The sequence below is a fragment of the Pelodiscus sinensis genome, chromosome 10, assembly GCF_049634645.1.
Source record: "Pelodiscus sinensis isolate JC-2024 chromosome 10, ASM4963464v1, whole genome shotgun sequence".
NCBI classification, from domain to species: domain Eukaryota; kingdom Metazoa; phylum Chordata; order Testudines; family Trionychidae; genus Pelodiscus; species Pelodiscus sinensis.
In genome coordinates this window covers 7,907,186-7,934,375 of record NC_134720.1, presented here as the reverse complement: position 1 = coordinate 7,934,375, position 27,190 = coordinate 7,907,186, and the positions used below count along the sequence as shown (strand labels likewise).

Below are 27,190 nucleotides of genomic sequence, written 5' to 3'. Positions count from 1 at the left end.
GGGGAACTCTGGCCTGACCTTGTGGCCTGGGAATACTAGGGCTATAGATAGACCAGGGCTAAGGAAAGTCAAGCAGAGCTGGGGAGCTCTGGCCTGACCTCACTCTCAGGCTGCAGGGCCTGAGACAAGGCCTAAGGGTACTAAGGCTGCAGGGGGGTAGCCAGGATAGGCAAAGGTAGCAGGTTCACACCCCCTTGCCAATGATGAAGGGCCATTTCATACAACAGTTTGCCCCTGTGGCAGGGGCTAGATGATGACTGCCAGTGGGTCACTGAAGCAAGGTGGGTATAGGGGGATTGGGGTTCCATGGGAGGGGAGGACCCTAAAGTGCAGGGGCACTGACCTAGGATGGTACCAGCAGGCGTGACACCTGCTGAAAGGGGCATTCCAGGGCTGAAAAGCTGATTCCCAGAGCAGCCGGGGGAGGCGCCGTGGGGTGAGTGCTCGCCCCGAGACACTAACATTGAGTGCTGTCCTCTACATGGTCTCACGCATATGTCCCCCTCTAAGTTCCACCGGCTGCTGAAGTGAAAACATGTGGAAAGACAGACACTTTGAGTAAACAATCAAATGCAATAGGGGAGATAGTAATTCCTATCCTGGAAGAACCTAACCAGTTAATCCTGTCACCATTGGTCCAGATGACAGACATATACCCAAATAATCTTCTAAGGGTCTTAACTTGAGAGAGGCTGAGCATCCACAACTGCTATGGACTTCAGTGGAAGATGAAGATGCTCAGCACCGTCTATGGCAACAAGCCTTTTCACTGCAGAATCTAGCACTAATAATTAAAAGTTGCTTACTTAACTGGTGTGGAGGAGGACATATTGGATCATGGGTCAGTTCATATAATCATTTGGCTATAAACTCCACCCAAGCCTCCTTCAACTTAGATGAAAATTCATCCATTGATGTACAGTAATTCCTCATTTAACACTACAGATATGTTTCAGAAAATGATCGTGTTACGTGAAAACGTGTTATGTGGGGTCAATTTTCCCATTGAAAATAATGGAAAAGGTGGGGGTTGCGTTTCAAGTGGTGGTGTCTGGTGGGACCGGGACATAAGGTTGGGGGAGAAAGGGGACTGGGTTACGGCAGGGAGGGGAGGTGTTTGGCTCTGGGGAAGAGAAGGGGAGGAGGATTGTGTTGGGAGTATACCCTTGTGACGGGTCTTCTGGGACCCGCACTGCATCCAGCGGGGGGGGGGGGGGGTCGCTGGGGAATGGCACGGCGATCAGCGAACCCTCCGCCGCTTTGCAGGGACGCGGGGGAAGCCCCGCGCAGCTGCCGGTGACGGGCCGACCGGGGAAACCCAGTCGCTGGCCTTCAAGCGGGGGCGGAGGAGAGAGGGCAAGGAGTCTGGTGAGGGGGAGTCAGTAGGGAACGGTGCAGCGAGTGGTGAACCCTCCGCCGCTTTGCAGGGATGCAGGGAAGCCCCGCGCAGCCGCCGGTAACGCTGGGGAAATCGTGTTATTCCGGGGACGGTCGTGTAATTCAAAAAACGTTCCCTAAAAAAAAAAAATCGTGCTATCGCAAAAACGTGTTAAGCGGCCACGTGTTAAATGAGGAATTACTGTAATGATTAATGATTAAAAACAAAACAATAAGAAAAAATGTGGATACCAAATTATAGGCATAGGGTTTATGCTCAACACATATTGAGGGAGGTTATTTGGTAAGCTACATATAGGCCAGAGGAGGTGAAATTCATGAAGTTTTCATTCCAGCAACTTCTGGAAGTGCAAACAATCTCCCAAAGACCTGTAAACTGTCCAGCAATATTCCTGCTGTCATTACCCTATTTAAGTTTCCTAGAATTTACCTGAAACAAGAATATCATTCCGAAGAGCACAAACTGCATATTCAGACTTGGTAAATTCTGGGAGTTTAGCTAGTGACTTCCATTCTCCTGTCACAGGATCATAGCATTCATTGTATGGCAGATTAAACCCCCCAACTCGTTCACAGCCTCCGACAATGACTATCACCTCAGAATAGCCAGTGGATCTTAAACAATGAAAACAGAAAGAGAAAATAGATGTCTATTAAAGCACATATAGCAAACAATATCAGCTTGAAAAACCAAGATCGTACAGCTTTAAAATCTAAAAATCTATTATTTAACATGACACTGACTTCTACAGCAATAATCATTTGCTTAAAAATGATTCAGATATTTCACTATTTCCAGATGTCCCATTGTGTGACAAGTAACCATACCAATAAATAACCATTTTGTTAAAAGGATGGAGTTATATTGCATGCATGCTGTGTAAAAAGCAATTTTTTTTAAAAAAGAAAGCCCTTATATTTTAAGATTTTCTCTTCTGACTGATGCAGACATATAAGAAGTAAAGCTGAAGCCATGTGTGAGAAATACACACACACACACACATGGTTTTGAAGGTTTCATATAAAATCCAGTTTTGATTTTTGAAGGTTTTGAAGGTTTTGAAGGTTTCATATACAGTTTTGAAGGTTTCATATAAAATCCAGCACACTGAAAACAGTCTCCTGTAAAGTTATAAATATCACAAAAATTCTCGTGACAGTTTATACCACACAAATATTTTGCAAATTTAGAATTAAATACCTTCCAAATGTTACAGAAAATTTCTTTTTTTTAAATGTTTAAGACCTCTGGATTAAGTATGTTAAAGTTTGATTCATCAAATAGTCGATGGGATTTCCATAGACTATTCGATTAGTCGATAAGAACTAGAGCAACATTCCACCTTTGAAATGTACAAGAGCTCCAATGGGGCTCCTCTTGAGCCTTGGGGCTAGATCCAGACAAGGTGGGGGCTGATTTAGGGCTTCTCTAGTTTAGGGAAATTTGTGCCTATGTCATTACATCAATACACTGGTGTAACTAACCAAATCAAACCAGATATCAAATGCATATTATCTTTAAAAGAGCAGATTGATGTACTGCATGCTATTTAACTACAATTAATCCCAGAGGAGCAGATATCTTATTTACTATGACCCAATCCTGCCAAAAAAAAATAAAAAATCACATGACTTATGTCTATAACAACTCCATGATCTGTTCTCAACTTTGCTTATGAATGATAGAATTGCTATAGGCATTTATTTAAAACCACATTGTGGGGCATCAGAAGTAAAAACTGACTATTCTTGTTCTCATGTTACTAAATTCTATAAACAAATAAGTCCTTTTTCCTCTAAATGTTTTAGAAAAAGCAAAGACACGGTAAATGTGAATATACCATGAAATCTCACAATATAAATACTTGTCTTAAGAACTATGTTTACACACTTGGATCATTCAATAAAGTGACCTCAGTTACTCTCTCATAACTGGTAAAAAAATCCCAAAGAAAATTTCCCTTCAGTTGCTCCAACCTTGAAGTGATGTCAGGGCCTGCTTTTTACATATTTAATGTCTAATGTTGAGCTATCTAATCTTCTTTTTCGAGGAACTAATCTTGGAAAAGTATTTCTTTAATGGAGAGAAGGAACTTTACCGAGGAAGCATTATTCAGAAAAAGAAATTGGTTTCTTTCAACAACTAGTTATTTGTCTCTCTTACTCCCCCCCTCTCCCCCAACAGGTAAATGCAAATATATGTACCAAGGATATCTGTCTACAAAGGAGGAGGCCTGGCTACTGATTTCTTTAAATACTACTACAATCAAGACTTTTGCCAACTGAGAAGTTTGTTGTGCATGTCTGCCAATCTTTTTTAAATTAAGAAAAAACTGAGCCAACATCCATGGATTGAAAAATACTGCCTGAGAATGGTGATGAGTAGGGTTACCAGGTGGCTTAAAAAAAAAAATACCGGACACACTTGATCTCAAAATGGGGGGGGGGAGGGGAACTGGCTGGCGGGAAGCAGGGCTGGTGGGGGGGGTTGTCGGGGGCAGTGGGACTGGCCAGGGGAAATGAGGGGAGGGACACTGTCTGGCAGGTAGCAGGGCTGGCTAGCGGGGGGGGGGGGAGAGGATTGGGGGTAGCGGGGCAGATCGGGAGGGGGGGACCATCTGGCGGGGGGATCGGGGGCAGTGGGGCTGCCCGGGGAGGGGGGGGTGTCAGGGACAACGGGGTTGGTGATCGGGGGATGGAGGGGGAGAGAGAGGACCATTCAGCAGGAAGCAGGGCTGGTCGGGGGGCAGTGGGGCTGGCAGGAGGAGATGGGGGGCTGGGGGGGAGAACCAGCCAGCAGGGAGCAGTGCTGGTCGGGGGAAGTGGGTGGAGAGAATCGGCCGGCGGGGAGCGGGACTGACCCGGGCACATGCAGATCCCAGGGCGCTACCCATCCTGGTATGGTCTCGGCAAAGCACGAACAAGTCCAGCCCCAGGGATTTCCTCCCACTCCGGCCCCGCCCCGGCCCCTCCCTGTTGCGTAGCTGCGTACTGCCTGGCTGGCATACACGCTCTGATACTCCTAATAATAATAAAACATACCTAATTAGAAAATATCGGACATTTTATATGTCCAGTATTTTCTCAATTTGTTTCCCAGAGGGAACCCTCAAATACCGGACTGTCTGGTTTAAAACCGGACACCTGGCAACCCTAGGGATGTGTAGTTTGCTCTCTCTGAAGAATTAATTTACTAAAATTCTTTAAATCCAGAAGTGGATTAAAAAACAAAAAACCCACAACTCTGGACAGTCACATATGTGAAGATGAAGGCCTGGATTATCTCCCATCAACCTAGCACTGTCTACACTGGGAGTTAGGACTGGCTTAACTGTGCCACACAGGGGCAGTGTGAATTTTTCACACTCCTGAACAACACAGTTAAAACAACTTAATTATCTAGTGTAGACCAGACCTTAGAATTTTTTCAAGTGGTCAGTGTGCTGTCAATAAAGGTAATGGGGATCATGTTAAAAAATAAAGAGGAAGGTACAAAATAGAAGAAGACTGTTAGCAGCAACAGTTAACCATTGAAACAATATACAAAGGAAGGTCAATATAGCGGTGGTTCTCAAACTGTGACCAAAGATTCCTTCTGTTAGTCTACAAAATGAAATACTGTGAGAAACCAGAAGGGTGGGCCCAGGAGATGGCAGAGAAGGTGATCCATGAGATTTCTCTGTCATTATGTGGTGCGCAAAATACAAAAAATTGAGAATTATATTACTAAAGTAACATTAAACCCAGTGATTTCAAATAAATTAAAAATCAGATTTCTCATGTACTTCACACAGAAAACGATGCTGCTCTCATACCATTATTTGAGTTCAAAGAAAATCTGTTTAAAAAAATAAAACTTGCATAGACAGAAATGTGGAGGGCCTTTGAAAATTGATCTGTAAAAGCATCTACCATATTTGGGTGCTGCACAGATAGCAATAGTCAGTAGTAAAGTAGTTAAATAAAAATAAATTAATTTAAGAGGAAAAAATTATTGACTGCTTAAATTAAAAAAAGGAGTTGAGAAGAACTGATTTAAATGGATACATATGATAACCAATTAAAAGTACATCTTGATATTAGACCGGTCTAGTGGGACTGTGCTAGTTATGTAATAGTATACAGGCAGTCCCCGGCTTACGTACAAGATAGGGACTGTAGGTTTGTTCTTAAGTTGAATCTGTATGTACAGATCAGTTTCAACAGCGGCTGAATCTGGATGCCAGTTCTGACTTACATACAGATTCAACTTAAGAACCCCAGGCATCCCCAAGTCAGCTGCTGCTGAAACTGATCAGCGGCTGATTCCAGGAAGCCCGAGTTGGGACTGGGACACCCAGCGCATGGTTGCCTAGCAGGTCCAGGAGCTCCAGCATGGCACACGTGGCTACCCTGAGGGTATGGGAGCTCCAGTGCAGTTTGCATGGCTGCCTGGTGGGTCCCGGAGCCACGGCAGTGATGGCTGCCCAGTTGGGGCCAGCAGAAGGTGGTGAGCTGGCTGGGAGGACAGCAGGCCAGGCCGGGGAAGGGGGGCGGGGGGGGGGGGGGCTGGTGGCAGGGGTCTAGAAACGACCTCCCCTGGTCTGGCAAAATCCCTCATCTGGGACTGGTCAGGTCCTGAGGGTGCCAGACCAGGGAGGTCCAACCTATATTTAAATAAATGGTATTCTATTATTGTTTTCACAATCACAGAATTAGTCACAATTTCAGTCGTTTGACAGCCTTTCAATTGGTTCTATGTTTTCCCTCACTGACAAAAATTACATAGAAGCAAAGCAAGGAGAAAGAAGCAGCAGCAGCAATACATGGAACATAGAGAGGAAACAGAGCTACCAAAACCCCATTTTAGAAGAAATGATAGGGAGAAGCATAGGCTGTGTCCAGACTCAGGGTTTTTTTCGAAAAAAGTAGCCTTTTTTCGAAAAAACTTCACCTGCGTCTAGACTGCAGCCGCATTCTTTCGAAATTAAATCGAAAGAACGCGGCTTTACTTTCGACAGCGGTAAACATCATTGCACGAGGAAGAACGCCTTTTTCGACGGAGATCCGTTGAAAATAAGTGAGTGTGGACGTGGGGAGGCCATTTTTTTGAAACTAATGGCCTCCAGGAAGAAGCCCTGGTGGACAATCTGGGGCATGGCTTGCATGTCTCTGGTTCCTGTCTGCAGCCATTTCTTACAGGGACAGGCACCCTCACAGCCACTTGTGGCAGCAAAGCAGCCAGAGCACACGGCGGGTGAAGTGCAGCATGTCCCAGCCCCAAGACCCTCCTGGCCCTTCTAGAGAGCCTTCTGGGGATCCAACCAGGGGCTCCAAACACCGGGCACCATCATGGTCTGGGCCAGAGATCAAGACCCTTCTCGAGCTCTGGGGAAAGAGGAGGAGTACTTACAAGCCCTAAAAAGCAGGCGGCGAAATGCAGACATTTATGGCCGCATGGCAGAGGCCCTGGCCCAGAAAGGACACTACCCCCGCACCCAGGACCAGGTGCGCTCCAAAGTTAAGGAGCTGCGCCAAGGGTATGTGAAGGCCAGGGAGCATAGCTCCCGTTCTGGGGCAACCCTCCACTCCTGCCCTTACTATAGTGAGCTGGACCAGATCCTGGGTGGTGGTGGTGAAGCACGCACACCACGGCATCTCGTGCAGTCAGGCTTGGCGGACCTTGTGGTGGACATGCCAGAGCAGGACCCAGAGCAGTCAGGAGACGGGGACATGGTGCCAGAGGAGGACAGTGAGGAGACGGCGACCCTCACCCTGAAGCCAGTCACACAGACCCCAGAAGCCTCCCAGGTGTCATCTGACGCAGGAGATGAAGCAGCAGGTGAGTGCAGTGAGGTTGTGTAACACCGGGGGGGAGAGGGGGGAGGAGGTAGGTGGGTGCGCAGTGGGTGATGCACAAGGGAAACCTGTCATGCTCAGGCTGATGCCCAGGTCACACACAGTGTTACCTTCAGAATGTCTGATTCCCCTGTCTCAAGGAGAGGGCATGCCCTTTTGGACAGCTGTTGCACACATGACTGATTGTGATAGAAATGTAGCCGTGTTACTCTGATCTGAGGAAGTGGGTCTGGCCCACGAAAGCTCATCCCCTAATAAACCATCCTGTTAGTATTTTAAGTGCTACAGAGTCCAGTTTTTTAGGACTGGTTGTGTCTTCCTCTTTTCCTCCACAGCCGGACCAGCCGTGCAAGAGGGCCGCAGCACCCCAGCCCCACCTCCATCTCCATCTCCATCTCGGGGACATGGGAGCCGCAGACACAGGCGTGTGTATGTGGACATCCTGAGGCAGCATGTGGAGGCCGTGCAGGAGCTCAACACCATCCTGCGAGAGAGGGCGGAGGCAGAGGATCGGTGGCGTGACCGGCTGATGGAGGAGCTGGTCCAGCAGCGCACGTCCCTGTGTGCCACTCTCAGGGAGGTCTGCGGCTTGCCTGCTCCTGTGCCTGGTCCTGCTCCTCCAGCACCCCATAACCCCGCCCCACCAAACCCCCCTTCCACAACAGCATCCCTTTCCCCCCTTGGACCTCCCTCTCCCCCAGCCCCCCCCAGTTCCCCAGCCCCTCTCTCCCCCTGGCCCTCCTCTCCCCAGGCCTCCCCGTCCCAAGAGCACCTACCCGCTGTTATCTAGCCAACCGACAGGTGCACCACCCAATCCCGTGGCCATGGTGGACCCCGAACACGAGGCCAAAGCAGGAGACTGAGATCAGGCAAGCACCGTGCAACCTGATCCCCTTCCCCCCTCCAGGTTTCAAGTCCCCTTCCCCCCTCCAGGTTTCAAGCACCCCCATCACCCCAGTTACATGACAAGGAAAGTGTTCAACAAAATGTTTATTGTACACAGTTTGGCATGAAACTATATTTTCTACATCAAAAATGAACAAAAGCTTTTTTATGTTTGCAACAGTTATATTTTCCAGTGAGTGATATTTAAAAAAATAAAACAGAACTTATTATTTTGAGACAAACCCTGGTGTTTATTATTTCTCCAAACAGGGTCAGGAGATGGGTTGTGGAGGGAAGCTTCTTTTGGGCCAAGGCCCAGTCCCCAGGCAGAAGCCCCTCAGTAGAGTCAGTGGCCTCCAATTGAGAATTGCTCCCTTAGGGCCTCCCGTATGCAAACAGCAGACCGGTGAGCCTGGCGGATGGCAGCTGTCCGGGGCTGGGCAAAGTGCCTCTCCTGACCATCAGCACCTGTACCCCACCCTGGTAGGAAGGCCTCCCCTTTCCTCTCCACCAGGTTATGGAGAACGCAACACGCGGCCACCACCTCAGGGATGTTGCTCTCCCCCATTTCTAGGCGTGTGAGCAAGCACCGGAATCTGCCTTTTAAACGTCCGAACGCACATTCCACCTGGTTGCGAGCCCGGTTAAGGTGAGCATTAAACTGCTCCTTGCTCGCATCCAGGTGGCCGGTGTAGGGCTTCATCAGCCACGGCATCAGGGGGTAGGCGGCATCAGCCACTATGCACACCGGCATGTGCACATCCCCAACCGCAAACTCGCGATGCGGGAAAAATGTTCCTGCCTGAAGCCTCCGGTAGAGGTACGAGTTCCTGAAGATGCAGGCATCATCTGCCCGCCCTGACCACCCAACACAAATGTCAGAAAACTGGCCACGATGGTCGACCAGGGCCTGGAGGACCATAGAAAAGTAGCCCTTTCTGTTAATGAATTGGGCTGCTCGATGGGGTGGTGCACGGATTGGAATGTGTGTCCCATCGAGCGCTCCTCCACAATTCGGGAAGCCAAGGGCAGCAAAGCCGGCCATAACGCTGTCCAGATCTGGTAGACAGACAAGCCTGTTGAGCAGCTCCGAATTGATGGCCCTCACCACCTGCAGAACGAGACAGACAACAAAATGTTAGAAGGGGTGCCTTATCTCTTAGGAGGAGAACCCACCACCCACCTTCCCTCTCAAACACCCCGGGAATCCCCTCCTCAGAACTCCCCCCCCCCAACAATTCAGGGTGAGTGGAGGAGCTCCCTCCCACTCACACTCCACTTTGCCCTTCCTGACAGTCTCCCTTCCCCCCACCCCAAACTGTGACTGTCCCCAGACAATGACTTACCTCCATCAGGATGGATCCAACAGTAGACCTGCCCACTCCAAATTGGTGTCCCACGGAGCGGTAGCTGTCGGGGGTTGCCAGCTTCCAGAGGGCAATGGCGACCCTCTTTTCCACGGGGATAGCGGGCCGCAGGTGGGTGTCTTGCCGTTGCAGAGCAGGGGCGAGCCAGGTACACAGCTCCTGGAAAGTGGTCTTTCGCATCCGGAAGTTGCGTAGCCACTCTTGGTCATCCCAGAGCTGCATAACGAGTCGGTCCCACCAGTCAGAGCTGGTGTCAAGCCTCCAAAAACGCCTGTCCACAAAGAAGTTTGGAGGCAAGGGCAGTGCGGCTGCATGACGGACAATCCCTTCGTACCTCTGGTCTGGGTCCAGATGGGGAAGTAGCCTCATGACTGTGTCATGCAGATGCAACAACACTTGCAGTATGATGGCGTGGGGCCATCGCCTGCCCAGGGGCAGCTCTGGCTCCATGCCAAAAAAATGGGTCTAAAACAGAAAAACCTCCACACAAAAAACCTGCTGGGGTGTCCCAGGAAGCTGAGCACTCCAAAGCAGCACTGCAATGCCTTGCTTACTTCCTCGAGGGACAGCAAAGGCAGCTGCAGAAGCAGAGCAACGGGTATTCAGGGGCGTCCCTTTAACCACGCGTCTTTGCAAAGGGCAGGCAGCAGCACCCGGAAGGAAATTGCTGCCCCCATGCCCTGGCAGAAGTGGTTCCGGGTGGCTTTTAATTTCGAAAGAGCGTCCAGCAGTCAGGACGCTCTTTTTCGAAAAAGCGGATCGATTTTCCGATCCGCGTATTGTAGTCTAGATGCGCTCTTTCGAAAGAGGCTTTTTCTAAAGATACTTTCGAAAAAGCCTCTTTTGAAAGAGGCTTGCAGTCTAGACATAGCCATAGAGAGGGCAGAGAGGAATCTGGTAACTATTACAACACTATCAGTTTTACAACAGAATCAATGACAAGGAACTATTCCTTGAATTTAATAATAGATACAAGGGAAAATCATCAATGGAAAGCCAGTCAGCTTCTCTCTTTATAAACTACTTTTCCTGTTGTTGCATCTATGGATGCAGTATTTAGTTTCTCCCTAAATTTAGTTACAAAAACCCAGCTTAGAATATGTCCATGTTAAACAGGGGCAGTGGGTTGGGTGGGTGTTGTCTCCCTTTTCCACTAATTCTCCACTACAGCATTTCAGCTAATCAATTAACCTTCTCAAGTACCTATACTATTTTGTTTGGCAGAATTTCCAGGGTTAGTTTTACTTCTTATCATTCTTTCAAGCATTTAATGTTTAACATTTTTAGAAATTACCTGGGAAGGTATATGACAGAATCCAAAAGAAATCTACCATAACATTTTTTCTCATTTCCTACTATAGCTTCCAGTAGCTATTTCCAGTTATACTATGGGATAGTAAGAATTAACATTTTAGGACTTAAAAATCATATTACAATATTTAAGCTTAAAATATTTTCTGTAGCTACTATGTAGTTCTGTAAATATTTACATTTGTTTTGTTATTTCGCCTCTGGAGCTGTTATGTAATTCTAGAACTGTATTATTAAACTTGTACAGTGTTTTGTGGTGAAAAAGTGAAATTCTCAAAAGCAGTTGCTATTGCCCTAACTGAAAAATTACATCCAACTCCTCCAATTAGTGTATAATACACTATTATTTTAAAAAACTATAAAAATTAAATAAATTATGAAATGTAGTACATTTGATTGTGCTGTAATGAGCCAGAATGAAAGCTGCTGCAAGTGTGTGGCTTAACTGGTAGACTAGTTTACACCTGTGAGTAACTTACCGACATAAGAATCCTTCCTATTGAATTCAAGGGGACTAACCATGTCAATAAAATTACATGTATGTGTGGATAAAGTTATTCAAAGGCCTACTTAAAGTTAAGCATGTCAGATAACTGGGCTTTAGGTGAAGTTACGGCAGAATAAATGCAGAATTCATTAACATAAAAGATACTTTCAAATTTGTCTTTTCATTGGTTACAGTTGGTTGATTACAGTTCATACCCACTAGAAAAAACAGGTAAAAACTCTGTAAACCAAAATAATGTTCTTCTAGGGCGCTTGCAGGGCGGGGGGGAGCGCCGGCCCCGGGCGCGCGGCGCTTGGCGGGGGGGGCGCCGGCCCCGGGCGTGCGGCGCTTACGGGGGGAGCGCCGGCCCCAGGTGCGCGGCGCTTGGCGGGGGGGAGCGCCGGCCCCGGGCGCGCGGCGCTCGGCGGGGGGGGCCCTGCCCCCGGGCATGCGGCTGGGGGGGGGCGCCCCCGGGCGCGCACGTGTCCCCGCCCCCTGGCGCCTGGCGGGCGAACGGCCACGCCCCCTGGCGCCCGACAACCTGAAAAGGTTGGGGACCACTGTTCTAGGACATATCAGAAAAACTGTAAAAAATCCTCTCACCTGCGTGGCCTAGTTCTTGGGGACATCATTTCATTTCCAAGTATATGGTATCTTCTTGCTTCATGTAGAAGCTGATAACACTCTGGAGATGTCTGGATCAGCTGGTCCACTTCCACTGTCTGAACAAAATAATTAGGATGTAATAAAGGAAGTCTCACATGTGTCAGAAGTTCCTGTAACATTGGCCTTCTCAGATCAACGGAGCGGTAAACCCAGCGCATGACTGCTTCAAAAACCATCTCTTCTTTACTGATCACCAGTTCATCGCTACAAATATAATCAATGAGCTCATCTTTGCCAAGCTCAAGAAATTCTTCATGCTGAGAAACATCCTCAAATGTCTGTAATGCAAAATTCTTGCATTTGGTGAAGAGTGTCTTTAGTGAGTGCGTATCAGCAAAACGCTGGATTCCCAGACAGTTACAAGCATCCAACTGCTCTTCCAGGAACTTGGCACAGGCATCACGCAGAACACTAATTTGAAAGAGACTTGATGTTTCAAAGATATATTGCACATTCTCTGTAGTGATTTTCACCTTGCCAGTGTACACATACTGTAAAAAGCAATCCATAGCTTCAGCAAAAATGCCATTGATCTCCACCAACATTTCTCTGCTTTCTCTGTGATCATTGCAAAACATAGCTCTGAAATAGCTACTGCAGGCTGAGAGAACAGCTCGATGGCAGGGAAACTCTCTTCCTTCCACACAGATAATTACATCTGTGAACAAGCGGCTGTCTCTAAACTCGTTGAAGATCTGGAGTATGTTTTCAGCATGAGATGATCCTGAAGAGAAGTCAAAAAACTCATGACCTGATAAGGACTTTGGGTCCATTTCAAAAACTTTACGTTTGGTTGCAGGGGAATCACGGACCCCGCTATCCTCTCTATTCAGTCTGCGTCCCAGTATTAGTACCATTGTTACATCCGTTGTCTATAGAATCATTGAGAAAAGATTTCTGTGTCTTCTTTACGGTGTTATGGCTAGAAGAAGTAAAACATTTTATAACCTAATCAGTTGATTCTGACAACTAATGAAATTAAAGAATTATGAAATTTATGAAACTTACATAAAATAAAACAAATAGCTTGATAGGTCTAAAATTAGTGTAATTTACACCGTGAAGGTCAAAAGTTATTATTTGGCAAATGATATGTGACATCAAGCAATACAATCAAACATATCCTACTGTAATGCATACGCCAAGGGACAGAGTTAAGGTTGCTGTGGTAAACATAATTACAAATACCCTAGACCAGGGTGAGCAATAATTTTTGAGAGGGGGGGGGGGACACTTCATGAATTTTGGTATGCAGTAAAGGGCTGGCTCCAGGCTCTCAAGAAGGTGTGACAAAATGCAGGACAATGTAGCACTTTAAAGACTAACAAGATGGTTTATTAGATGATGAGCTTTCGTGGGCCAGACCCACTTCCTCAGATCAAATAGTGGAAGAAAGTAGTCACAACCATATATACCAAAGGATACAATTAAAAAAATGAACAAATATGAAAAGGACAAATCACATTGCAGAACAGGAGGGGGATGCGGGGGGGGGGGGGGGAGGAAGGAAGGTAAGTGTCTGTGAATTGATGATATTAGAGGTAGGGAGAGTGGGATGTTTGTGAGTTAATGGTATTAGAGGTGATAATTGGGGAAACTATCTTGGTAATGGGTGAGATAGTTCAAGTGTTTGTTGAGTCCTTTAAAGGACCATTAACTCACAAACATGCCACTCTCCCTACCTCTAATATCATCAATTCACAGACACTTACCTTCCTTCCTTCCCCCCCCCCCCCCCCCGCATCCCCCTCCTGTTCTGCAATGTGATTTGTCCTTTTCATATTTGTTCATTTTTTTAATTGTATCCTTTGGTATATATGGTTGTGACTACTTTCTTCCACTATTTGATCTGAGGAAGTGGGTCTGGCCCACGAAAGCTCATCATCTAATAAACCATCTTGTTAGTCTTTAAAGTGCTACATTGTCCTGCATTTTGCTTCAGCTACCCCAGACTAACACGGCTACATTTCTATCACTATTCAAGAAGGTGTGAGACTTTGGGTAGAAGGGGTGGGACTGAAGGTTACAGAGAAAGAGTGTGTGAGTGTGAAAGAGAGACGGTCTGTACCAGAGACAGACTTTGTGACATAAAGCGAGTGAGTGGTGGCACAGAGACCAGAGAGTGTATGTGGCACAGAGACACTGCGGAACAGACTGGGCGTGTGCAACAGTGTAAGTTTCTGAAAGAAGCCATGCGCTGTCTCTTTAAGACAGAGAAAGCTGTCTTCTGTTGTATCCCTCCTCTGCAGAAAAAGGGCATGGTGGGGAGGAAGTGCATGTGTGAGAGACCGAAAGAGAGCACTGGAATCTTAGAAACAGGGCACTGCCTCTTAAGATGGGGACTCCTCCGAGTCACTTACCATCCATGCTTCAGATTGGAGCAGCTCCACTGTGTGTATCTCTCTCCCGGACTTTGACTCTGCAGAGATGGGGTACAGGGGTAGAGGAACACCCTGACTTCAGCACTCCCCTCTCTCCTCCATTACCCCTTCTCCCGCTCTGCACAGATAGCAGCAGAATCCTTGCCTGCAGGATGGAGCAAGGTAGGGGGAGGGGCAGCTGAACACACGGTGCCGGCTGTGGCTACATCTACACTACAAGGCTTTTGTACAAAAACAGCTGTTTTTGCACAAAAACCCGCGGAGCGTCCACACCTCAAGGGCATTTTTGCACAAGAAAATCTACAATCAATCACAGAACAGAGGGCTTTTTGCGGTGTAGGTAAACCTACTTCTGTGCCTCTGTCTTTGAAATGTAGCAAGAACCCGGGGTGAGTGGGGACTGCTTCAGTCCCCCCTTGCGCCATTTCCCTGCTGCGCCTCTGCCCCACCTGACTGCCCCCAGATATGGTGCTGAGGGAAACTGGCTTTTAAGCCAGCTCCCCACCTCACCAGCTCCCTTCCTTGATGCCTCTGAAACTGAGGCAGCATGCAGGGGGAGTATAGCGGGTCCTCGCTATAAGTCCAAGATATGTTCCAAAAAACTTGGACTTATAGCGAAACAACTTAAAGCAGGGATTTTTTTTCCCATGTCTGACTTCGATTTAAGCAAACAGGGGGGAGTGTTTCACATGACTTACAGTGGGGAATGGGAGGACTTATAATGCATCAGTTCCTACAAAAGTCAACGACTTTAGTGTGGAATGGATGTATACCAGGGCAACTTATTCCTGGATTTTAAAATCAACTGGATTAAAGCCCTACCACAAGCACTGAGAAGCACTCGTATGCTAACTTTCGTCATTCTGAATTCATGGAATTATTTTTGAACTTTAAGATATACATCAAAGTATTTTAAAACTTGTGCAAAGGATTCTTTTTAAACAGGATTTTTAAGACATTACATTCATTTCCTCTCATTCCTCACATACAGAGATAGCAAATGCAATTTCTCAGTGTTGTCTTCGAGTCATCATTGTCAAGTCCAAGTCAAGTCTCAAGTCACCACAGTTCAAGTCTCAAGTCAAGTCCCTAAAGTCACTTTCGAGTCAAGTCCCAAGTTGAGGCTCAAGTCTTAATTTAAAAAATGTCAAGTCACTTTTGTACAAGCCATCAATATCTGCATTTTCGGACAATTATTTCGCCAAGTCAATTTAACAGAATTAGCAAGTCTCAAGTCAAGTCTCAAGTCACAAACAATGAACCCAAGTCGAGTCTCAAGTCTTAAGTCACATTCGAGTTCAAGTCGTGGGACTCCAGTCAACAACTCTGCAATTTCTAACAGTAATTTTATTTTCTGATTGGCTGGTGTCTTCAGAGCCACATATTACTGGACCAAAGTCTGCTTACATCATCTCTTAATATAGAACAAAATGACCTATACTTTTTTTTAAACAGACTTTTTATAAAGTTAACTTCAGAAGGCACTATCTTGACAAAAGCCACAGTCAAAATGACTGTATTACAGTTTCTTTGCTCAGACAATTTTAAAAAGGAACACTATAAATATACCAGTATATCATACAGTCACTTTTTATATAGAGCTCAACTCTGTTTCAGACAAAATTTGAGGAAATGTTAACAAATTATTTACAAGATAGAAAATAAGTTTGTTAAGGTCATATCTAAACTACAAAATAATTATCCTTAATTTGAATTAATACATGGATGTGACAGGGCGCTCGCCCTGCACTGGCCCTTTAAGGGCAGACCCCGGCCTGAACCAGGGCCGGGGAGTTTAGCCCAGCTGAGGCTGTACTAGCCCATTAGGGCCCAGCTGGGCGCTATAATAGAGAATGGGCTGCTGCTGTGGGGGGAAGCAGTGAGAACCTGGCTGCTGAGGGAGGAGGAGGCTCCCTGGAGTTAGGGCAGGGCTGGGGAGGCCAGGCAGGGCTAGGGGAGCTCTGGCCCGCAAATCCTCAGACTGCAGGGCTTGAAGGAAGGCCCGATGAAGGAACATCAACCCCCGGAAGGGGGGCTCAGAGACAGACTTGGGCACTGCCGGAGGGCAGTGTGGCGAAGAGGACGCCGCAGCCGCGAGTAAAGAGGGGAGACACCACCCCAGAGAAGGCACCCTACCTGCCAAGGGAGCCAATTCCGGAAGACAGACGGCAGGGGGATACGGTGGTGAGTGCGAACCCCCTCACAATGGATTACATTGTGATTTTTTGTCTAAAGAATACCGTTGCATTCTATATAACGTTTTCAGTACAGTTTCTTAAAGCATTTAGTTAATATTGTGTCATTTGATATTTTAATCTGCATCTCTCTATCCAATTTATTTTGCAACAGTTTTATCCAGTAGTGACATCTGCTAGGCCTGCAGGCAGGGAGCTGCTCAGGGCCCCCACTGGTTAACCAGTAAACATCACCTGTGAAGGATGTTTTCACATCCCTAAACCAATGCATAGATTAACACAATTTATTGGGGAAGAGGTAATATGACTTTTGTAAAGGGAAACATGGCCCACCAATCTAGTAAAATTCTTTGGGGGAGGTGTCAAAAAACATGTAGACAAGGATGATTCAATTGATACTGTGTTGTTGAACTTTCAGAAAGCCTTTGCCAAGATCCCTCACCACAGACTCTTAAACAAAGTAAGCAGTATGGAATAAGAGGGAAAGTCTACTGATGTATTAGTAATGGGTTAAAAGACAGGAAACCAATGACCAGAGAGAATGGTCAATTTTCACAGTGGAGAGAGATAAATAGCAGGTTTCCCCAAGGATCTGTCTTTGGACCAGTGCTTTTCAACATAAATGATCTGGAAAGGGGGTGAATACTGCGGTGGCAAAATTTGCAAAACAATACAAATAATTCAAGATACAGGCCGTCCTTGACTTTATGATGTTTGACTTACAATGAACAGAACTTACAGTTCTGAATTGGCACCCTGATTTGACTTATGGAATTTGTTTTGATTTTACAATGCTCAGTACCACAGGGCGGTTCCAAATTACAATGTTTTGACTTATGATGAAATTTAGGACCAATTGTATTGTAAATCTGAAGAATGACTGCCAAGAGATACAAAGGGATCTAAAAAAAATGATGACAAGGTAACTGGACACTGGATTTATTGCTTATTACAACAATCGTAACCCATTAGTCCCCCCTCCTCTTTTGCCCTTTGCAGAAGTTTTAATAGGCCACTGTACCTTGAATGGTCCCTTACAAAATGTGCTAAACAATCTTTTCCACCTTGCATTTAGTTGTGATGCTTGGAGTACCTTCCCCAGACCAGAAGAAGAGCTCTATGTGGCATGAAAGCTTGTCTCTCCCATCAACAGAGATTGATCCAATAAAAGGTATCACATCCCTCACCTTGTCTAATATCCTGACACTGACATGGCTGTAACTACTATGCATATATAAGTAACCAAATGTCAGATGAAATTGAATGTTGATAAATGCAAAGTAATGTGCACTGGAAAACAATCCCAACTATAATTATAAAATGATGGGGGTCTAAATAGTTGTTAGCACTCAAGAAAGATCTTGATGTCATTGTGGATAGAGTTCTGAAAAAAAATCTACTCAAAGTGCAGGAGGAATAAAAACAGAATGTTAGGATCCATTATAAAAGGGATAGAAAATAAAACAGAAAATAGCATAATGCCACTATATAAATCTGTGATACGCCCACACCTTGAATACTGCATGCAGTTCTGGTTGCCCCACCTCAAACAAGGATACATTAGCATTGTAAAAATTACAGAGAAAGGCAACAAAAATGATTAAAGATTAAGAACAGCTTTCAAACAAGGAGAGATTAAAAAGACTGAGTGTTCATCTTAGAAAAGAGATGACTAAGGGGGAATATGATAGAAATCAATAAAATCATGACTGGTGTGGAGAAAGTGAGTAGAGATATGTAATTTACTCCTTCTCATAATGGAAGAATCAGGGGTCACCTCATGAAATTAATATGCAGCAAGTTTACTATAAACAAAAAGGAAATACTTCTACATACATCCCACAGCCAATTCGTGGAATGTTGTGAAGGTTAAAAAGATAACCAGATTTAAAAAATTAACAGAGAAGTTCATGGAGGATAGGTCCATCAATAGCAATAGCCAAGATAGAAAGGGATGCAATCCTGTGGTCTGGGTGTCTCTATGTCTTTGACTGCCAGAAGCTGGGACTGGATGACAGGGATGGATGACATAATAAACTGCCCTGTTTTACACATTCCCAGCCACTTTTGGAAGACAGGCTACAAGGCTAAAAGAACTATTAGTCTGATCTAATAGAATCATTCTTATGTTCTTAGGTTGATGCCCTAACCCTTCCACTTTTACATGCATTAAGACTAATTATACAATAAGTTCAGGCTACTCAACATGAGAAAAAATGTAGCAGAATTTGGATTTACAACAGCAGTAAAAAAGGAAAGTGCAACTGTGAGAACATAACTATAATTCTAAGTGCCTGATTTTTATATAGACTCATGTAAATCAGAAGTAATTTCAATGAAGTTACTGGATTTATACCCAGGTACAACTAGCATGGTTTACACAGAATCAGAACCTTGGTGTTTAGCCTAACAGCACAAAATGCTGTTCATCTTATTCCTGTAAGCAATCTTATTGATTTCAATGGGCATATTCATATAAGTAAAGAAAGCAGGATTTGGTTCTTATTTATAAATTATTGACAAATTTAAGTTTTAGCATGCATTATATAGTGTAATTCATAATACTTGTCAATCTTTTTCTTCCACATATCCTAACTCAAAGAAAGGTCAGGGTTTGGTTGTGTCAGGACAATGCGGTGTGTCTGGAATTCAAATGTTTCTCATAAAATGGAAAGGGAGGTGTCTAGTAGGAGAGAGTTATTCTGTAGAATGACCACAGGAGGGCAGCAAGAGGCCAGAGATGAGAGCGGGGACAGCTATAACACCACTGGGCCAGCAGGGAGTAGGAGTGGAGAAAGAGACAACTATCTACTATATATTTCAGAGAGTTTGTCTGTCTGTTTGTGTGTCCCCAAGCTGGGAGACATGCATCCCTGCCCCGGCTGTGCGTGCTATCCCAGGTACTGTAGGCAAGGAAAGGCATTGTCTTCCCAAAACTGCCTACACTCCCTGGCCACTGGAAAAGGCTGGGGCCTGGCTGCAGGGGAAAGCTAGAGCCGTGGCGCAGCAGCCCAGCTACCCGGCCACCCAGGAAGGCTGGGGCCATGGCTCCCGCGTCACTGGGAAAGACTGGGACCATGGTGTGGCAGTCCTGGTCCTCCAGGTGGCCAAGGACCGGGCTGGGGTTGGGTGGGACTTAGCTCCATGGGGAAAGAAAGGTTGCTAAAGGGGCGGGGCCTCAGGAAGGAGCATGGCGGGGAGTGAGGGTGGGGGGCAAGGCATCTGAAAATGTCAGTGGTTATACATTTATTTAAAAAATGCTTTTAACATCCCTAGTACGAAGTTGGAATGCAGAAGTGGGCTCACGGTACTGGCTCTGAGGGGAGATCAGGTCTGGGTGAGAGGTTGGGGTGCTGGTTCTGGAAGGGGGGTCAGGCTTAGGGCTTGAGAAGTGGGAAGGGGGGCTGGCTCTGGGAGGGGGGTCAGCACTGGGATAGGGGTTTGTAACTGCATCTATACTAGGGGGCTTTTGGCAGTATAGAAATGTTGTAAGAAAAAAAAAGGACACCCCTACCAACATAACTATATATTGGTAAAAGTTTTAATGTAAACCTGGCTTGAAGTCTTGTGTCATCAGGAAAACAGGCCTTTTTACCATGTTAACCAACACAGGGTAAAAACAAAACTCAAATCCATAGAAGAGATGTTAAATTTAGATTAACGAACTAATCGAATAGTAGATCATTCCCAACAGAATATTCTCAAAATAAGATACACAATTTGAGCTGCGCAAATTGTGTATCTTATTTCAATGCTATTTCAAAATAGCTCATTAAATTTTGAAATAAAGAGCATTCCGAAATGTCCCTTTCTCCTCGTAGAATGAGGTTTACAGGGGCATTGGAATAGTGGGCCCAAAATAAGAGGCTTGCTGTGAAGATGCAAGATAGCTATTTCGGGATACTCCATTACCCTGAAATATTGTTACAGTGTAGACGTAGCCTAACTTTGCTCATTCTACTTTTAAAATATGATGTTCAAAAGGAAGAAAAGGTTTGGGTTTAGTGGTTGTTGTTGTTTTTTTTTTTTTTTTGCTTCATTGTGACATAAAAAGTCATAAAAAAAACTTTTCAGTGATTTTAAGGTTTTTTTTTTCCTTGTTTGTTATTTTACACTAGAAATTCAAGTCTTGCATGCTCTTGAAAACTGCAAGAATTGATCAGCAGTACACTAATACTATTCCAAACATGTCAGTTCAATGGGATTTCCTCATGTCACATTTAATTTAAACCAGTGGGAGTTTTGAGCACGTAACAATGGCAAAATAGGTTTTATACATGTTTATTCACTTGAAAATGTCTATGTTAAAAAAATCTTATAAAAACAAGGAAATAGAAGGAAAAGATGCATTGAACCATCAAAGCTGTGACGACAATGGACAAAAGCCAGGAAATTGAAGGCTGATATTGTCAGTTTACATTGCTAACTTTTTCCTGTTTGCAGCCACTTAAGTTAATAATGGAGGTTGGGTTACTTATTTTTGTGATTAGTGCTGTGATGCAATGTTATTTAAATACAGATTTTGCATGTTAAAAATGTATTTCCTGAAACAGGTGTGCTATTTCATCAGGTACTTCCGAAGAATTTTATTTATACTTTGTGCCTTGACGTCTAAATGCATATAAGCACAATTATAATCCAAAAGCATTTTAAAGTTCTTGTTCCCCACCCCTTTTCCCTGTATACATAATCAAGAGTGAAATGTCAAAGTACGCTATAAAAGGTTGCAACATAACAGCTTGCTGAGGTCAATGGGAGTCTTGCCTAAGGGTAAGTCTACACTGCACCCTTAGCTCAAAATAAGCTACGCAATTTGAGCTATGCAAATTTGCATAGCTTATTTCAAGTTAATTTTGAAATAGCTTATTTTGTAATTTAGCACTGTCTACACAGCGCCCAATTTCGAAATAAACTGCTATTCCAAAACATCCCTTAATCCTTGTGCAATGAGGTTTACAGGGATGTTGGAATAGTAAGCCCGTTATATTTCAAAATAACAGGCTTGCTTCAAAGACACAGAATAGCTATTTTGGGATACCGGATGTATCCCAAAATAGTGCTGCAGTGTAGAGGTACGTACCCTGAGTTGCAAAGCCCATATGGTGATATCGCCAGTGTACTCATTACTTGTTTACTCTAAGTACTGTCAGTATGAATAGTACTACAAAAACAAAAGACTGGTAACACCTTCCTTTTGTATGAGTTACCAGACTAGATTACTTGCAATAGAAACAATATCTATAAAAAGAGTTGTGTTAGAGTGATTTGGAATTATCCAGGACATTCAATTTGGGACAGAAAACATTTAATTGCTAAATATCCCCTTTTAAAACTAGCTTAATCCCACTTTGGACTAGTCTGTACTAGAAATTTAAAAAAATGGATGCACTTGTATATGTTTTAGAAATGAACATAAGAACATGAGAATGGCCGTACTGGGTCAGACCAAAGGTCCATCTAGCCCAGTAGCCTGTCTGCCGACAGTGGCCAGCACCAAGTGCCCTGGAGGGGGAGGACCGAAGACAATGATCAAGCGATTTGTCTCGTGCCATCCATCTCTAGCCTCTGACAAACAGTGGCCAGAGACACCATTCCTACCCCTGGCTAATAGCCTTTTATGGACCTAACCATTTAAGTGGTTTAAATGACATTTCAAACTTAACAAATGCATTACAAAACTAGTTGGGAGATTTTGTTCTACAAAAGAGGGTCAAGACTTTAGACTGTGTCTAAACTACATCCCTTTTCTCAAAAAAAGGGATGTAAATTAGACACTTGGAAATGGCAAATGAAGGCAGGATTTAAATTTCCCACGCTTCATTTGCATAATGGCAGCCACAGTTTTTTTTGAAAAGCTCCTTCTCAAAAAAAAAAAAAAAACTGTGGCTGCCATTACGCAAACGAAGCGTGGGAAATTTAAATCCTGCCTTCATTTGCCATTTCAAAGTGTCTAATTTATATCCCTTTTTTGAGAAAAGGGATGTAATCTAGATGTACCCTTACTACAGGTTTGATCTGACTGATCCAGGATCCTCAGAACCTGACTGGTCCTGGAAAAGGGGGTCAGGGCTCTCCTGGGGTCACCGGCCTCCGCAATGGCTTCCCTCTTGGCCACTGGACTGATCTCATTCCCCCCTCCTCGAGGCTGCTCTCCACTGCTAGCCCCTCTGATACTGGACTCCCAGCCAACAGTGGCTGGGGCTCGCTGGTTCAACAACATTCATGGTACCTTTAACCAGTTTTAACTGAGCTGATTTTTAAAATTAAGAGATTGGGCCTGCCAATTAACGGGATGTTAAAAAGCAGGGGGGGGGAGGGAGGCTGGAAAACATATAACCGCTTATTTTTAGTGGTTAGACGTTGGCAGGGCAAGGTGGCTTTTAAGCTGGCTCCCTGCCTGCTCTGCAGTGCCTCTTTCATCAGAAGCTGTGTGTGTGTGTGCATGTGCCTGTGCGCACGCGTGCAGGGGGCAGGGAGGGCTGCCTGTACCTGTGCAGGTTAACCCAGGGGCCAGACACACAGTCACATGGTGACATCCCTACCTAACACACCGGCTATGTCTAGACTGGCATGATTTTCCGGAAATGCTTTTAACGTAAAAGTTTTCCGTTAAAAGCATTTTCGGAAAAGAGCATCTAGATTGGCACGGATGCTTTTCCACAAAAGCACTTTTTGCAGAAAAGCGTCCGTGGCCAATCTAGATGCGCTTTTGTGCAAAAAAGCCCCGATCGTGAAAATGGCAATCAGGGCTTTTTTGCGCAAAACAAATCTGAGCTGTCTACACTGGCCCTTTTGCACAAAAGTTTTGCGCAAAAGGGACTTTTGCCCGAACGGGAGCAGCATAGTATTTCCGCAAAAAGCACTGATTTCTGACAGTAGATCGTCAGTGCTTTTGCAGAAATTCAAGCGGCCAGTGTAGACAGCTGGCAAGTTTTTCCGGAAAAGCGGCTGATTTTCCAGAAGAACTGGCCAGTCTAGACGCAGCCACCATGTATATAAGCGCTGGTGCTGCAGCACCTTGAAGACCAGGCAGAGGGGACCATGAGCTTTCTGGGCACGGCCCCTTCTTCAGCTGCAGACTCGCTAGGCTCCCCCGCTGAAGCGTTGACCGTGAACCCGCAGCCCCCGGTCAACAGGCAGCTCTGTGGAGTCTCCTGCGTTCCTATTTACAGCATCGCGCCGCCACACGACATTCCCGCCCGCTGCCCCCAGGCTGCCGCTGGAGACAACCGCCCCGACCCCCGCGGGCCGTAGCAAGGTGCGCACGCGCGCCCTAGCCCAACGGGCTCCCTCAAGGCACCAGCCGCGGTTGCCACGTGCGCACGCGCGCGCCCTCCAGCTCACCTTCACCCGGGGCAGCCTTAGCGACAGGCCGCCTCCCTCCCAAATATTGCTGCCCAATCAGACCGAGGCAACTCCGAACAAGGTCCCGCCCCCAGCTCCCCTGGAGCCAATCGCCACGACCCTTAACACCCCCCCCCCCCAGCACCGCTGTTGTTATGAGTTGGAGGATGAGGGAGGAAGGAAGGATCCAAATTACGAAATACCTGCGAGGGGGCGGGGGGGGCACCACCACTCTGCCTCCCTGGTGGTTTGTGGTGTGAGGGGGAACGTGGCTGCCCGCTCCAGTGCTCGGTCCGGGGAGGGGTCAATACGACAGGGGGTCGCCCCCCGGAAGGGGTCACCCCTGTGACGGCTCGGTCCCACCGAGCTCCCACACCCGCCACCGGCCGCTGTCCCACCGCGCCGGCACAGGGACTCCCGGCGGCCGCCCGGTTCTCTGAGAGCCCCGCGCCGGGGGCCCGGCCGGTCCCCGTGCGGCAGAGCCCCGCGCCCCCGGACAGCCCAGCCTCCACCCCCGAGCTGGGATCGAACCGCGCCTGCGCAGCGGATGCTGGGGGGGGGAGGCAGGGCGGGAACGCGACACCCTCCGATGCCGAAGGGGGAGTCGCGGTTACCCCACGGCCACGCACGCCCGGCCTCCTGCCTGGGCCGCTAGCTGTGGGGCCGTCGGGGCTGCTACAGCCGGGGTCGGTGCCGCGGATGCTGCTGGCCGTAGCGTCCGGGCTGCTGAGCTTTACATCCCGCCAGGCTGGCAGCTGGCAAGCCGGTGCCTCCTGGCCCCAGCGTCTGCCGGCCCCAACGCGCCGGGGGGGCATTCGCTGGCAGCCAAGCCCAGGCGCCGCTTACCTCCCAGTCCGGGCTCTTGCTGCTGGGCCGCCGGGCTGCTCTTGCTCTGCCTTTTCTGTGGTTAGGTCTGTGATCCTAGCTCCGGCTCAACTCAAAACAAAGGAGACCCTGAGAGACATGTGACCTGCCAAAGCCAAAACACATGATGTCAGTGACAGGCCAGCCAGTGGGAGCCCAGCGGCAGAAGTACTTGGGAAATGTAGTTCAAGGAGACCACAGCCTCTCGCAGCCCTGTCACGTTTGCCTGCCCATTTTAGTCCAGGGTCAGAGTTGAAGTTGCTATTTTAAACCATTAACATCTGGTAAGGGCCAACTTTTCAGAAACAATTGCGCCATTCATCTAAACTATAGATACCAGTAAATGCCTGAGTGTAAGTATAACTTACTCATGAATTTTTTGAATGGAACCAGAACTAAATAGTACAACTGCAGTGAAAATTTAGTCCTGAGCTGTAACTTGAAGTAATATTTTCAAAGGCCACTTCCAACAATCTTGGTTAGTGCAGCCATCAGCACTCAGAAACATTGATTTATGCTTTTGGGCCCTTTTTCATTTATTCAAATTTTTAACACGTGGAGGAGCCTTGAGTAATTTGGCCCTTTCTGCAAAAGCGACATGGAGTCCTGAATCACCTTATAGACTAACAGATTTATTGGAGCATTTATTTTTGCCTGCAAAGACCCATTTCACATAACCTTTCGTGGGCAATGAAGTGGGTCTTTGCCCACGAAAGCTTATGCTCCAATAAATCTGTTAGTCTATAAGGTGCCACAGGACTCCTGCTTGCTTTTGCAGATTCAAACTAACACGGCTACCCCTCTGATACTTGGCCTTTTCTGTCCATTAAAAGGCTACTGGCAGTGTTTAGGACATCATAGGTTGTGAAATGATTGATATGTGAAATGTTTAAACTAGATTTCTTGCTCAGTAGTCAATTTTTCAATACTGATTTAGTTGAAAGAAGGAAAAACTAGTGAAGAGTAAATTGGAAATAGAATAGGCAGGAAGAAAATATTCTCCAACAGTCACTGATACCCAGTACATCAGCCTTACAGAATCATCATTTAATATTGCAAATCTCTCAGTGATGTCCTCTCCTCCCTCCCGCTAGGAGCCAGTGTGAAACTGTAATGGAAACTGATAAGCTGGGTGAGATCTGCTGGGTAGCAGAAACCTGGGTCTGGGTCAGTTTTGTTAATGAATCTGAGTAATTTGGGACAAGAGGACTCTGGCTTAAGGAGTTCCAATTTTTCCCTTGTTTCATCCTTCTATTAAAGTAGCTTTTCCAATGCCCCCTTCCCCCCCTGCTTCATTGTGACCCGAATGTCTGATATCTCCCATTATGGGAAGGTAGTTTCTGCTGTTTGGATAATTCTGTTGGGCTGCAGGATCCCAAATAGAATGTTATATCATTCTGGTGCCAGGTTTACATGATCCTAAGTAACTGTGAACCTGGTGTTAAGGCACCATGTAGATGGGGCAGATTATGGGGCTACCTCTGAAAATATGAAATGTTTCCTGCATGGAGACCCTAGTCATTTGAGGGCTTTCTGCCCATTCACTGCTGACTTGGGGGCCCTGGTAAGAATGTGAGAGACCCCAAGATAGTTGGAAGAAGGGTTGGGAGAGGGACCAGAAGGAGACAGAATCTACAACAGTACCAATTGAGTAAATCCTCCCACTTGTTGTATATGGTCTGCTGTTGTCCAGGAAGCAGACTCCCCAAAAGAAGCCTCTATTGTGACTCCATAACTTGTGCCTGGAATGAAGCAAGTCGTAAAGATTGAGGATGTGCAGAGGAAGTGGAGTGAGATTCTAGAGATGAGGGTGAAGATGAGATGGATTTAGGAGGGACTGTTTCTGGGTAAAGACTTTGGAGGCACATGAGATTATGGCAGTGGCTGAGGATGGAGCTGTGTACCCTGAGGATGAAGACAGCATTGTGCTGAGTTATTGCTCCATGTGTAAAATGCTCTTTTCCTCTCACATAGTAAGTCCTTGAGCCCCAGATCCTGCATACTGCAGTGTACTGCTTTGGGGAAAGGATATGCCAGCTGCTGCCAATTGATCTTTCTCCTTCATAAATAATGAGAATGTTACAATAGCAGCACAATGTTCTTCTGAGCTGGTGGAGTCTGAGAGTGATAGAAGAGCTTGTGGTGATCTCTGACTCCTCACAGGTTCCCAAAGGCGGCTAGTTGGCTATCTAGGAATTATGCAGGAGATTAGTGACTTTTTGGAAGGGGAAGTGGGAATTTGAGGTTGAGTCCTATTTCCCTGATTTACAACACTTTGTTCATTTAGCTTCCCTTGTCTTGAAAGAGACCTTTGTTGGTCATAGGAAATGTTTCCTTCTCAAAAAGTTGAGGAGCAAGGTGAAGTGTGCAGGGTTTATTCAAAATATATTGGCCTCCCAAAGGCTCATTTTTCCCAGTTACTTCCACTTTCTATTATTTCTCACTGTTTCTTGG

General features: G+C 46.1%; 3 protein-coding genes across 9 annotated transcripts in view; 2 read left to right on the top strand and 1 right to left on the bottom strand.

Annotated features, from left to right (window-relative positions):
* Positions 1-8,108, top strand: part of LOC142830741 (uncharacterized) — a 34,309-nt gene extending 26,201 nt beyond the window's left edge. For 3 of the 4 annotated variants that reach the window (XM_075937473.1, XM_075937472.1, XM_075937471.1), the window contains 3 exons: positions 3,584-3,793; positions 6,984-7,219; positions 7,572-8,108. In XM_075937473.1, the coding sequence (XP_075793588.1) occupies positions 3,771-3,793; positions 6,984-7,219; positions 7,572-8,026 (714 nt within the window). In that variant the 5' untranslated portion in view covers positions 3,584-3,770 and the 3' untranslated portion in view covers positions 8,027-8,108. Of the gene's footprint in view, positions 1-3,583; positions 3,794-5,950; positions 7,220-7,571 lie in introns of those variants that run through there. The other variant, XM_075937470.1, reaches the window with a different exon arrangement.
* KLHL24 (kelch like family member 24) overlaps positions 1-24,885 on the bottom strand; it is a 38,757-nt gene extending 13,872 nt beyond the window's left edge. For 2 of the 4 annotated variants that reach the window (XM_006125197.4, XM_075937468.1), the window contains exons 1-3: positions 24,719-24,877; positions 11,890-12,874; positions 1,829-2,013 (exon numbers count right to left, since the gene is read on the bottom strand). In XM_006125197.4, coding sequence (XP_006125259.1) covers positions 1,829-2,013; positions 11,890-12,809 — 1,105 coding nt within the window. In that variant the 5' untranslated portion in view covers positions 12,810-12,874; positions 24,719-24,877. Of the gene's footprint in view, positions 1-1,828; positions 2,014-8,211; positions 9,233-9,467; positions 9,760-11,889; positions 12,875-14,312; positions 14,479-24,718 lie in introns of those variants that run through there. The other 2 variants (XM_075937467.1, XM_075937466.1) reach the window with 2 other exon arrangements.
* Positions 16,051-27,190, top strand: part of KLHL6 (kelch like family member 6) — a 78,467-nt gene continuing 67,327 nt past the window's right edge. The window contains exons 1-2 of the mRNA XM_075937469.1: positions 16,051-16,517; positions 17,604-17,699. The gene's annotated coding sequence lies outside the window, so the exon portion shown is untranslated. The remainder of the gene's footprint in view (positions 16,518-17,603; positions 17,700-27,190) is intronic.